Source organism: Aulonocara sp. 'chitande type north' Nkhata Bay, linkage group LG18, assembly GCF_057382095.1.
Source record: "Aulonocara sp. 'chitande type north' Nkhata Bay isolate Kocher_YH1m ecotype deep benthic linkage group LG18, A_spYH_male_GT1.1, whole genome shotgun sequence".
Classification (NCBI taxonomy): Eukaryota; Metazoa; Chordata; class Actinopteri; order Cichliformes; family Cichlidae; genus Aulonocara; species Aulonocara sp. 'chitande type north' Nkhata Bay.
The window spans coordinates 16,637,890-16,651,390 of record NC_141361.1 but is presented as its reverse complement, the minus strand read 5'-3'; the positions used below and the strand labels follow the sequence as shown (position 1 = coordinate 16,651,390).

At 38.3% G+C, this 13,501-nt stretch overlaps 1 protein-coding gene across 1 annotated transcript in view; it reads right to left on the bottom strand.

The window, feature by feature from the left end:
• crhr2 (corticotropin releasing hormone receptor 2) overlaps positions 1 to 13,501 on the bottom strand; it is a 54,684-nt gene that overhangs the window by 28,168 nt on the left and 13,015 nt on the right. The window contains exons 3-4 of the mRNA XM_086272598.1: positions 3,299 to 3,384; positions 2,277 to 2,383 (exon numbers count right to left, since the gene is read on the bottom strand). Of these exons, the coding sequence (XP_086128724.1) occupies positions 2,277 to 2,383; positions 3,299 to 3,384 (193 nt within the window). The remainder of the gene's footprint in view (positions 1 to 2,276; positions 2,384 to 3,298; positions 3,385 to 13,501) is intronic.

Below are 13,501 nucleotides of genomic sequence, written 5' to 3'. Positions count from 1 at the left end.
TAAGACTGCAGGGTGATCTGCACAAGCCAATTACTGTAAGACGTTAATCAGCGGACATAAGTGAGTAGGGCTGTGCGATATGACCAAAATCTCATATCCCAATATAAGAATTCTATCGTCCGATAACGATATAAATCACACAAATGTAACATTTTCTGTAAATTCTGTGAATCTCGGGCAGCTCATCTTGCCTTAAGTGTTTCCAGCTGCGCGTTGCGTACCTGGAGTCGAGTGTTTTAACCGATGCATGAAACTATACATTTTTAGGCATAAGTTGTAACAGCCGCTGTTTTCTTTGTGAGTATTTATTACACGGCGTGCTGCGGGGAAACGCCTGCTCTAACGTTTGAGTCTAAGGTTTATTTTTTAGCACCTGGTGGATCTTTTTTACTTCTCATCAGTAAATAATCTGCTCTTTCACGTGATTCAGCTTATTTTGAAAAGTCTCAACAGGATCTTGAGCTTTATTGTGAAAGGTTTATGTGGAACATAAACAAGCGGACACGCGATGGTGTTACCGTCATTGTTGCTAATGACAACGCATAAAAACAGGCGCTTGTCCGTCCACAGTGTGGTTATATTAAATATAAGAGAAAGAGAGAACTTTAAGAAATTAACATAGCCACTACAGTGACCATCAAAACCATAAAAAAATATTGCCGTAAACAGTTTATTTTGCGACACCACGAAACAAACGATAGCGTCAAATGAAACGATAGACGTTTTTATATCATCATCCGATATATATCGTTACATCCTATGCCCTATTAGTGAGTGGCATGGGATGTAGGACTGTAAAATGTCTGATAGATAACCTGGAGCGAGCCCATTCAACCTCTTATATGTGAGCCACAATATTTTGAAATTCAACCTGTATGTCTCAGGAAGCCAGTGTTGCGTTTTAAGACAGGGCTAAATACGACTGTGCTTCTGACTGTGCTTCTGTGTACCTGTCAGAAGTCAGCATTTTGAACCAGTTGTACAATGCAGCATTAATTCTAAGAAGTGAGATCGTATGAAGAAAAAATTTAGAAAGCTGTCGCACAATGCAGGAGAACGACTTGGAAAGATAGAGGCAGTGTGGTTAAGGACAAAACTGATAGTGCTGAACAGGATCCTTCATCTGCTGGAGTAAGGAGAAATAAATAAAGCATTTGTTTCTCAAGGCCTTGACAGCCTCCTGATATGTGTTTAGAGAATGTCTTAAAATTTCACAAGGCACTTTTTTCTGCTTCTTTTGTGCTCTCCTGCATCATTGTGTAAGTGTCAAAAGTTTAAAAGTAAAGGACAGTTTATTCACAGTGAGATGACATTATAGGCTGGACTATTGACAGAATAAGTTTATACTTGGGATGAAGCCGCTGCAATGGTTTGCCCGGTTATTGGCTTTTACACCTTTGATCAATTTTCTGGCAGTTCTGTAATTGCAGTCAGTGTGTGAAAACTGAGCCTTTTTTAGGCCAATCAATTTTTTTCCAGTTGCCAGTTCCTGTTTGCAGGCAATTATTACGAGATTAGTTTCGAACTACATAAAACTTCATGATAAACTAAAAGTGTGCTAACTCTAAAAATGCATGTATAATGTTTGTGTGCTCAGATTTGACACAGTTATGACTCAGGGAACAGGCACTTTCATGCAAATTAGGGTTTTACTTTTTTTTAAAATGTAGACATCTTCAGCTTTAAAACACTGCTGAAAGTTAATCTTTGTACAAGATTTAGCACTGACTTATAGTTGCAGGTGATTCTTCAAATGCATTTCCCGAAATGGCCAAGAATAAATATATATGTGGAGAAATAGTTGCTGATTTCTCTGTGAAGTCTAGGGAGATTTAACCTCAGAAGACAATAACTATTTTAGTCTCCATGAAATAATCGGTATTTGCTTTCAGAAGCCCATATTGATCTAACCTCAGTACACAAAGTATCTCAGGATGCTGGTGTTTGCCCTCTTTTGTCATAACTGATATATCGTGTGTGTGTGTGTGTGTGTGTGTGTGTGTGTGTGTGTGTGTGTGTGTGTGTGTGTGTGTGTGTGTGTGTGTGTTTTGAAGCCAGGATATGAAAAGAGATACAACTTCAAACACAAGTGTTGGGAAACGCACATTAGGCCCTTCCGTGCCCGAGTGCTCCATCGCGGCTGAGCTGCAGAGTTCTATTCATCTGACATAAGCAAGTTAATGATAAGCAGTGTGAGTATGATGTGGATTTCACTGATTGTCTTCCATGAGGTGCATACAGGACACGTTTCAAATATGCACTATTTTTGTACTTGCCTTAAGCACAAGAAGAGAATGAAGGCCACGACAAGAGCTCCCACAGAGATGCAATGGCCTAAGTAGTTGATGATCAGCGCTATTTTATAATGCATCGGATATTTTCTCTGAAAAGACAGCCCATGAATTACTTCTTTATTGTTACAGCTGCATAATAGAAACAAAGACAAAGCAATGTATAAACACAGTGGAAGAACCTATCTAGTGCATGCAGTTTAACAACAAGAGTGCCTTTTCCCTGCAAATTTTAGATGTTAATACATGTTCAGTGCACTAATAGGTCGTCACAAGTAATTACATGCTTAGGTCGTGACAATAGTAGAGGAACCAAGAGGCAGTGGCATGCAAAGTGCATTCAAAGCCAAGCTTTTACATTACTGATGCAAATAATCATTCCTCTTTAATGAAGCAGTTAGCAAAGTATTCTATGCTTGAATGAAAGTAGGTTTTTTGTCTTTTAAACTGTTCCATTTGCAAACATTATTGAGAGACCTAATGATCCCAACATTGGTGGAGCAAATACGTTTCCCTTAGGCTGCAGTTAAATAATTTTAGTCCAAGATTTTTGAATTTGAATGATAACAAGAACATAATTTGTATGAGAGGGCTGTCTCTACATCATTTCAGCTGCTACTCAATCCAGGCTTCATTGTACTGAGATTTAACTATGATTATAAAAAGCAAATGTCATTGACATACTTCAGTCTTGGCTTAAAATTATCTAAGAATATAGAGCAAGACACAGAATCGGAGCCACAGTACGAGGTAATCAGGCCAAAACTTGCTACATACAGTGCATCGCTCCTGCAGTTTGTCCTCCGGCTTTGTTTACAAAGACACAGACAATACTGCTCAAAAAGAACATGTTTTAAAGTGGGGGGGGTTTAACCGCACCGCATCATAAAGGGACATACGGTTCTGTTTGGTTCTTTTTCATTGTTGCATCCGATTGCAATTTTTCTGACGATGATGAGTGTTTTTCTGAAGAACTGCAGGATTTACTCCCGCCTACAGTCACCTACCTTCTCCTCCAAAATGGGTTCACAGTTGGAGTAATTACTCTTCAGCGCCCATGTTCCGTTATCCATACATTCCCTGTAAGCGCTCCCTGCAAGAAAAGAGAAAATGGTAAAGCTTTGGCATTCTCGCAAACATATTGTTTTAAAATGCACGTTGAGCTATAAAGATAAATACAGATCTTGCATATTCATTATTCCAAAGCACTGCAATCAGCTAAGTCAAGAGCAGGCATAAACCAGTGATTTGCTGTTACAGTAAAGTGTTTTCCAAGTAGGTAAGCTAAACCATCCTTGTAATTTCTTCAGAGCTCAGTTCAAAGTTGAGCACTACTATCCGTCTGACTCTCACCCAGAATACCAATTTAGCAATACAAATTTTTATTCATAGGGGGAAATGCAAAGCCTCTTACTCTGTCAGTTTATTTGCATATCTCTTAAAACCCGCTCCCCATAATCAACTTTGAACTGCATTTTCCATTTTGAAGTTCTTCCTTGTGCATTCAGTGGGTTCTTGTTATCTCTTTAACACTAGGAAATGTATAGAGGGCAGGGGGGAACACAGCAGCATGTTTCTGCCTTTGTATTATTATGATGGCCAATTAAAGTATTCATTTAATCAATTTTATTCCTTTATTTAACTAATTTGTGCAGTTTTCCAAATCCATGCAATCATTAATGTAACTTATTATCCTGCAAGGTTTTGATATTGTCCTGAAAATAAGCATTGTTGAATGAATAAATGCATTCCTCTGAACGTTTAGAAAACTGATATCATACCCAACTGTAAACCGCAACATTCACATTAACCCATCTTAATTCAAACATTCTTGTCAACAACAAAATAAAAAGCGAGGACAACGTCCACCTCAATTTTTGAAGCAGTGGCAGGAACAGAGTAATATCCTTTGCATTCAATTTAATGTTATATAATGTGACAGTTTTGACAGCAGAGACCACAAAACTGCTTGTGGCAGCTACACAAGACAAGGAGAAATAAGATTTAAAATGAGCTTGGTTTAAGCTCTTCACTTGACTGATGGCGACACGTCGTGACTGCAGAATGTTTTGTGCTCTTCATGAGGGAAAATCCTAGTTCTCAGCCATGTGAGAGGGATCGACTTGTGCAGGCATAGTGGCAATTCAGTGAAACCAATAAAACAACTGACTCTGTGGTATACGACACCGTGAATTAGTTTGTTTTTTTTATGTATTCTAAAACCATATTCATCGTGTGAAACTGCCTCAGTGTGTTTATTGATCAAGTGCCATGTGGCATTCAGCAAAGTCCCGGTGCATTTAAGGTTCCATGTCTGCAGGGTTTAAAGTTTGATTCAAACAAATGAGAGAACCTGCATTTTTTTTTAAATTTGTTGTTTTTACAAGCAGTGAAGACGGCAAGGATCTCTAACAGGAGCATTACTTCAACACATTGCATTCATTTGGAGGCAACATGCATAAAATAGCTGAAAAGGATCATTTTAGTAAGATAAGATAAGATAAGATAAGATAAAACTTTATTAATCCCTCGGGTGGGTTCCTGTGGGAAATTCAGTTTCCAAAAGCACAGCACCGACAGAAGTTAGAGTTACAGAATATTATATACACACGCACACATATATATAAATACAGAGACATATATAAATAAAATAAAATATACGAAGGGGATAAATAGAATAAATAGGAATAAAAATAAAAATACAAGTGGATTGTATTTTTTATAATAGTAGAGAGAAAAGGAAGATTATAGCAGTTTAAACTGAACTGCAGAATTAGAAATGTCAGGTGTGGTCGTGCTCGTCTTGCACTCAGGTCCATCTAGCAATCATAAGGTCAGTGGTTCAGTTTTCCACCTAGGCATCCAGCTGTGGGTGTGAAAGCCACTTTAAAGGCATAGAAAAGAGTGCAACGTGAATGTGGCTTGTAGTGCTCAGAGTAGAAAAGACACTCTTTTGAATTAAATACTGATTAAATACTGCATCACCACATGTCTGTGAAGCACAACGCCAAGATATTTTAAAAACATGCCGAGACTTTGATGTGTAGTGTAGTGTCACCATAACCACTTCACTCATTACTTGCAGTTTGCAAATTGTCTTACTGAGCTACTGCAATGGTTCTCAGGGAAGTAAATTTAAGCTTGTTGAATTAACAAAAATAGAACAGCAAATTATTTTTATTTCAATCTGTGGCTGCTACTGAGCAGCAAATAAATAAGGTATTAAAAACATTTTTTCACATTTATTACAAAAGAAGAGTAATCACAGGTGTCTCAGTTTAGGCGAATAAAGCTAAAAGTCAGTATGATGACATTAACAGGATGACTGTATTACTTAAAGGTATTAACAGACAAAATTCCTCAAGGCACTTTTGATTCATTATTTTTAATCTGTGTGGAAAAAAAACACATATTTTAAAATCTCATTAACTTAATATCCATTTTAATAGGACGTGACGCCTTCAAGTAAGCTAAGCTATTATTATAACTGCAGCACAAAGTACTTTCCAGTTACTTTCCAAGTATCCTACTGTGTTTGCGAATCAATCAGCGAAGGTGAAGAAACAGAGGAAGGGGAGCAGGTTGTGGATTTCTCCCTGTGAGCTACACCACTGAGGCAGGACTAATTCAAAGCACTGGTGCAGGGAGAGCACATTTCTGACAAACCATCTGTGCAGTGGGCATGATGAGGCTTTTTTCTTCGCATTATCCTTACAGGGTATTACATTCACGCAGTTAAAAAAAATCTCTAAATGACTCATTCTGTGAGTTTGGGAGGAGGATTAAAAGCTTCCATGTGAGGTGCTAACAATGCTGTAAGCGACTTAACACTGACCACGCTCCACTGGGGGTAAAGACGCACAAGAACATGGAAGAAACGTGCAACTTCCAACTGATATAGTCTTTGCCAACAATGCCCACCTCTTCAGCTAGCCACTCTGCCAGTCCTCTTTCTTGGAGGCATGCAAACAAACACTGTACGGCTGTTCAAAGATTAGAAAAATTGGAAGCTCTAAATGAGGAAAAGAGCGCTTAAATTTAGTCTGGATTGGTCATTCCTGCATAAATGTTCAGATAGATGATTAAAAAGACTAAATATTGCTTGATCTTGATTGAAATTGTAAGATAAATCTGGCAAAAAAAAACACCTAATCCAAAGAACAAATCAGTGCCTTTTCACTTCAGCTAAACTTGACCTGTTTCTTTTATCTGTGGGTTGTGCTGTCAGCTGTGCTATACCAACTGTGAAGCGACAATAAACAGGAATATTTCACTTAGTGTTTGCACAAGGCTGTCTTTCTTTTTGTGGTGTTTGATTGCTCTGACTTCCACTTATCCCAGGTGGTTGGGTTAAAAAAGAAAAGAAAAACTTGATACGACTTTTACGCCTCCTCAAAAGACCAAGCCGCTCTTTATAGGTTATCAAAAATTACCCACTTTTTTCTGCCGTTTTGAGAAATAGTCACTAAATCTGAGGTTTTTTATGTGGATAGGTTTCAAAATATAGTGAAATTGAAAGGCTACGATATCTAAAAACTGAGTGAACGCATCACATTAAAGCCATGCACCTGAGCCAGTTACAGCAGCTTTTACTTCGAGCCATATGAAATTTGATTTCATGAGCTGGGTAGATGGAATAAACTAGGCCATACAATAACATGGGAATATCATAGCTCATTGCACTTTGATATTTTATTCAAGCAGCAGGAACTAGAGCAAAGCTGCCATGTTACAGACATCTACGTCCGAGAACAGGCAAGGACATAAACTCAAGAGAATTAAAGAAAATGAATGAATTATTTACCAGCCAGTTAGTCCAATAAATGATTCTAAGTAAACGGTGGTCCCAGTTTAATGTTTATACTAAACTGTGGCCACTATGGGCCTCTGCAAGACATATATGTGTATATACGTCTTACTTAGTTTTGAAAAAGAAGAACTCGGGTGAGATAAAAAGGCTCATTCTGTTGCATTTATCTTTTAAAATCGGGCTGGTCTTGGTGGTGACTCACTCTTACTAGAATTACTAGGTGGGAAAATTCCATAAATTAATTCCTACATGAACTGTATTGGTATTTATCAATGTAACAGTTAATCCAGCAGTATGTGCAAGCTCTTTATTCAAAATTATGTTTTTAGTGCTAAATTATTATCATTGCTATTATCAATGATTTTTCAAATTCCCTATTTTTTTAAAAGCGGGGAAAAATAGTAAAACCTATTATTATTCTTTGATTAAGATGACAAATTACAGTCATTTGCTTGGATTTCTAAACAGAAAAAACGGTCTTAGTGTTCCACTATTTATCATTAATTAATTTCTGACTTCTCGGATGAATTCAGTGTGCCGGCTCAAGTTTGGGTAGAAAGACATTAATTCAGTTTGTTAATTGCCTGATAAATAATTTGAGAGATTTCTAAAATATTTGTGCTTCCTTATTTTTATGACAGGTGGCCTAATAAATTCATTAAGTACTGTAAGTCTCGTCGTTTTGAAAAAGAAACTCTGACTGGAACAAAAGGGTGACATCACTCATTCTGTTGCTTTGGATTTTCAAAATCCTGCTGAATAAACGGCTTCTTTGCATCTACGCTTTGTGGTTCAGCAGCGATATGATGCCACAGTAAAACTACAGTAAAATAAACACATTTTACTCTAAAATGTGTTTTTCTCTTAGTTAAAGTTATGTTTCACTCACTCACTCTTACTAGAGTTGCATTGGGAAACTTACTTTCTGAACCACATGACTGATTTCATTCAGTTAGTTGAGGTTTTTGTTAAATTCCCGCAGAGCTTAACAATTTTATTAGACCACCACCCTTGTTCGGTTTATGCCGCAGCTGACCTCAATTAACAGCACTGATAATTACAAAAATCATTATTTTATGTCTCTGTAAAAGTTAATCCTCCAGCATGTGTGAGCTCTTACTATCTAACACAACTACTGCTCTTGCTTACTGAAAGTCATATATTGCAGTATCTTAATTTGTCATGCTGTCTTTGTAGCCATTGCTTTCCCCCCATGTGTCCTTTTTTTTCTCCCCTCTTCTTTTTGACTCGTGTTTTATTTTCCATCTCTGCTGTGTTGCATCTGTGTTTGTAAGGGTTTATGCGGCGCCCTCCATCTCCCACTCTCCTGGATCCACTCCAATCAGTGTGCACACCTGTGGTTCAAGCGCTCAATTTTGTGCAGTATGCCCTTGTCTGCAGTCATTGCTCGTTTCAGCTTTCTGACTGCTGCTGTGGTAGTTATGCTAAGGCCTTGTACTCTGAGTATGTCTTTTGGTTGGAACCAATTGAACTCTGCGATGGTTAGACTTACAAACGCATTCCCTGCCTGCCCACCCAAGCTTCCGCTCGTCAGTTTATCTACAGCAACGGAGGAGTGACGGGAGAGTCACCTGCCCACTCTCACTCAGGCTGCCACACCACACACTATCTGCCGCTGCCATCAATCCTCTGTCTGCCTCTCTGCTCTCTGAGCCTGCACGCTCTTTCTCCAAAGAGCCATCGCATCCACATACAGCTACTTGAGCATTCGCACTAAAAGCTTGTTTTGAGTCACTGCCAACCTGAGTATGTTTGTCCTGCCTTTTGGTTCCAGAAATTCTTATCATCTTAATGCTTGGACACAGGGTATCTCTGGATCTGTGGGGTTCTTTCTCTAATATTGTAAGCTTTTACAAGGACATGGTTTTAAACAGATGCTATATAACTGCGAAAATGGCTTCATAGTATTATTTTCATATGTATTTACACTATTTGTCTGCAGCTGTTTTATAATGTGAGTTTTTAGGTTGCTTGTTTAACATTGTCAGGACGGTTTCCTTTTTTGGGATAGCATCACATGTGCTTTTTTTATGTGTCAGCGACTGACCTAGCCCTTTTTCTCTTGCAAATGAGTCCTTTTCAAAGGGCATTTTTTTTCCTTTTGATCACATGTCTGCCACAAGGAGTTGGCCTAAATGGTATGTCAGCCCAAAACACACAGAGAATACACTTGTGATTGACTTGTGCTGATGAAAGCAGGAAGCAAGCATTCTCTGCCTTAAAAAAAAGTAATTATTTTTATTTTAAAAAATATTTTACTGACTCCAGCTTCCAAAATATTATATTTGACCCAGATCACTGGTGGTTCAGATCATAAAATGTCTCCAGTGAGCCCAACCCGTCAACACTGACATGTCAGCATTAAAATGCAGCTGTTCCGAAGCCCTTCGTTGACCTCAGTTTGATCAAAGACAACATGGCAGCTAAACAACTTTCCAAAAACCTACTGTCTCGTCCTTGTCACATTAACTCTGTTATACATTTTGTCAGAGGTGCTGATCCTTTTCAAATCAAAACAGTCTCTCTGGCATTATCAGCACACTCTGAGGCTGGATTACCTGAAATAAATCTCTGGGTGATTCATTCTACGACATTACTAAAAGCCCAGACTTTGTTAGATCAAAGTCAAGGATACATCACAAAGTATTTAAACTCATTTCGCAGACAAGGCCCTTTTGGTGCCATTAAGCACTGAGCTTTTTTGTTGTTTTCACATGCATTTATGTCTACCAGTAATCAACACCTTAGTGCAAGGCCTGTCACCAGCTTGATAAAAAAACAGTGTTTGCGTTCAAGTATTATATCATATCTTTTACCGAACAAAAAAATTAGATGTTGCCACTGTTAAAATGAAAAATAAATGCAAACTTTTAAAGTTTATAAATCAAACACCCATTTAGCAGACTGCGGTGAATATCTCTGTTTTATAATCAGACTCGTGTGAAATCTACGCACACTCATGACTTCTATAAAGGGAACAGCCGAAGGGAAGCAGTAGCTCATGCACAGTTGTGCTGCACACAGGCTTGTGCAGAAGTGTTCCTGACATATTTCTGCTGACAAAATTAGTCATCCATTTCTACTGTACAACAGATCTTATAGCTTAAATGCAACATAGATCTTGAGAACACAGCCACCATGGATAAGAAAAACAACTTGTGTAAATATGTACTAAAGCCATTAACACATGGATGTTTAAATTTAGCGCAGGGAATCTGTCTGAGTCGAAAATCCCACTGTAGCCTTGGTGTTTTCTCAGAGTGACTTTAAGCCTTAGTGTCATGCTCTTCCTCCTACAGCTGACAACAGCTGGAGATGTGGCTGCAGAAACGCTTCACTAGGTTTACAGAGAGAAAACTCTCAGAAAGACCGGGACGTGGAGCAGCCTCATGGGCCACCTAACCACACAAGCCCCACTGAGCTAATCAACAAAAGACATATGGGGCTACTCTAAAAGCTTTGGCTTTGATGTCTTTACTCTACATCCATGATGAATACACAGAGCAGGAATGTCTTTCTTTAAAAGTTCACTTGCAAAGATCAAATTTGAGTTTCATAAAGTTCGACTTCATTTAGTAAAAAGCCAACGTTTGGGCAATGATTTGTCATAAAAATCTAACAACGTTATCTGATTATTCTATATAGGCCATAAAGTCTCATTTACAATTTATACAGTTTATAGAATTATTTGGGGGGGGGGGGAAACACTGAAATCAGTCTATAAAACCCTTCACTGCTCATTGTATTAAAACAAAAAAGGCAGATTTGCTTTGCGTCTTAGATAGATGTGGGTTGGATACATCACGAAATAATCACTAAATGCTAACAATCTGTACAGAACATGTTTATAACAAATGGCCTCATTTCAATCCAGAAATTATATGAATTCAAAGGATATTTAAAGGAATTTAAAGGAAACTCTTGGTCTCAAACATGCTCATTCCAGTATATCATGACTTTTGCAATGTTCTAATAAGTATATAATTACTTTAATATATAATTACTCACTCCATTAGTACATTACCTATAATAGAATCAAAAACTATATGCATGTACAGTACTCATGTCTTCATATTCTGTCAGAAAAAGCAGGAATTGAGGTGAAATGATTTATTGAAACGTGTGTGTGGTCATGGAAATACAGTGTATAAGGCTCAAAAGGGAATATTTTGGTATGAACAGGTGGACATACCAAAAAATATTACTTTCAAGTATTCTTCAGCACAGCCTGAACTCTCTTAGGCAGATTTCTTGTAATTTCTTTAAGTAGTCTGAATGTCCTTTAGAAACTATTCCTTCAAAGCTCTTCTTTGGATCTTGGCTGCCTTTTGTTCTGTTCTCTGTCACGATGATCCCACACTGTTTCAGCAATGTTAAGATCTGGGCTCTCGGTAGGCTAATCCACGAGTAACAGTATTTCCATTGTGTGTGTCTGTGTTTTTGTATCCAGGTATACTTTTACTGCACTGGCAGTGTGTTTGCCATCATTTCTGTACTGCGGGCTCAAGACTTTTGCACTTTACTGTATATTTCATCGTGAAGAAACAGAAATATGCAAACAGAAAACCAACATTTGTTAAGTTTTGTATGGAAAGGTTGCTCAGTCTCCTACTTTAGTCCAGACAGAACTTTAAAATATATTTCATGTATTTGCTCTGTTTTTTCAGCCCCACCCAGATCCAATGAATAATGATGCTGGTGATACAGTTATCTGAGTTTACATTTATGAACATTTGCAGGTTAATATTAGCTTTTACCATTAAGCCCTATTGTGCCTAATAACAGGCGTACGCAGCCTATGAACGCTCAGTCCTGCTAGTGAAAGAAATGGTCTGTTTTCTTTTATTAATCAAAATCTGCATTGTTCTGTCAAGGCATTATTGGCATCTTTAGTTCTTGTCAATAATTTCAATTGTCCCCAAGTTCAGATTGCTTGGAGCTGCTGACATGTATGACAAATGAGAGAAAAAGTAGTGCTTATTTTGGTGCTTGTTTTATTGCAGTGTCGCCCATCATCATCAGAGGTTAATACTTTCTATTTATTAGCTGTCTGTAACAAATCAGCTGCTTCACTGGCTTGGCGACCTGGTCAGATAACACGGTTTCTAAGAGGGAAACAGTAGCTGAGCAAGCTTATAAAGTTTCTGCATGACGAACAGCTCATTTAGTTTTAAGGCGAAGCAAAACAAAGACCTCGGAGTAGGTAATAGCAGGCAGCTGAAGGTTACTGAGCACTTCTGTAAGGTTCATCATGTCGAACAAGTAGATTGTACACAGTACTGACAAGCTGAAGAATGAATCCCTTATGAAGGGAGGAAGAGAGAATCTATGACTGCCACTCTACTTCACTTTAGACGCTTCAATGAATTTCAGAAACGAGCTAATGAGAATGATCACATCGGTGCATACTGAATGTGGTGAGTATTAAGTCTAACTTGTTTATTCCCCGTACCATATGTTCTTTTCAAATGTGCTCAGTGCTTGGGATCATTTTTTCAGTCCGACTTTAAAGTTTAAAGAACCGACTTTTCTCAGTTCAACATGAGAGAAGAGGACAGATTTTGTTTAATTTTCACACACGCACCAGGAGGGAGACAGAGCGCCTACAACCATTACCATTCCTTCAAGTGAAGATTTCCATTTGTTTGTTTTTTTAGCTTCATAACTGAATATACAGATTTGGAAGGTTATGGGAAGAGAAAAATAAAGGAAGCATCTGACCACTTCTGTTTGAGAACATGTCAAAGGCTGGTGAGCATTATTATTTGTGGCTGTTTATTGCTGGGAAAAGGGCAGAACTAATCAGTTAAACATCAGAAGACTGAGGAAACCAGCAAATACTCACATCTGAGAAGTGGAGACCAGAGAGGTTTTGCTAGAGTGCTAGAATTTGACGATAAGTAAGTAAGTAAACACAATCAACTTTCAGCTTTCATAAAATCACGAGTAGTAGCTTCACTGGGCATGCCTTATAAGTACCACACAATGAACATTTGCTATGAAAGAGAGATTGGGTAGGGTTGTCAGGGTGTCTCCTCTTGTTTAGCAAGGACGACTGAATAGCTTAAAAAGCCTTGAGTAATGACCACTGAAGCAGACAAGTCAGCAGAGCCCGAGGAAGAGATACCGGGTAATCTTTTACTTACAGCTGTGGCTCTTAAGCTTTCCTTCTTCTCTCCATGCCCTCTTGACATATTAGCTGTAACTGCAAATGCAAAATTTTTGTGCCTGTTTGCTGTCAAACTTTCAACCCTCAGCAGCTGCACTGAAGCCAGCTGGTGAGAGAAAATTAGCAAAAACCCACGTACTAAGACTATGTCCCTCCGGGAAACAGAGACGGCATGAGGAGGATAGTGAGAACATTACCCCACAGTACAAA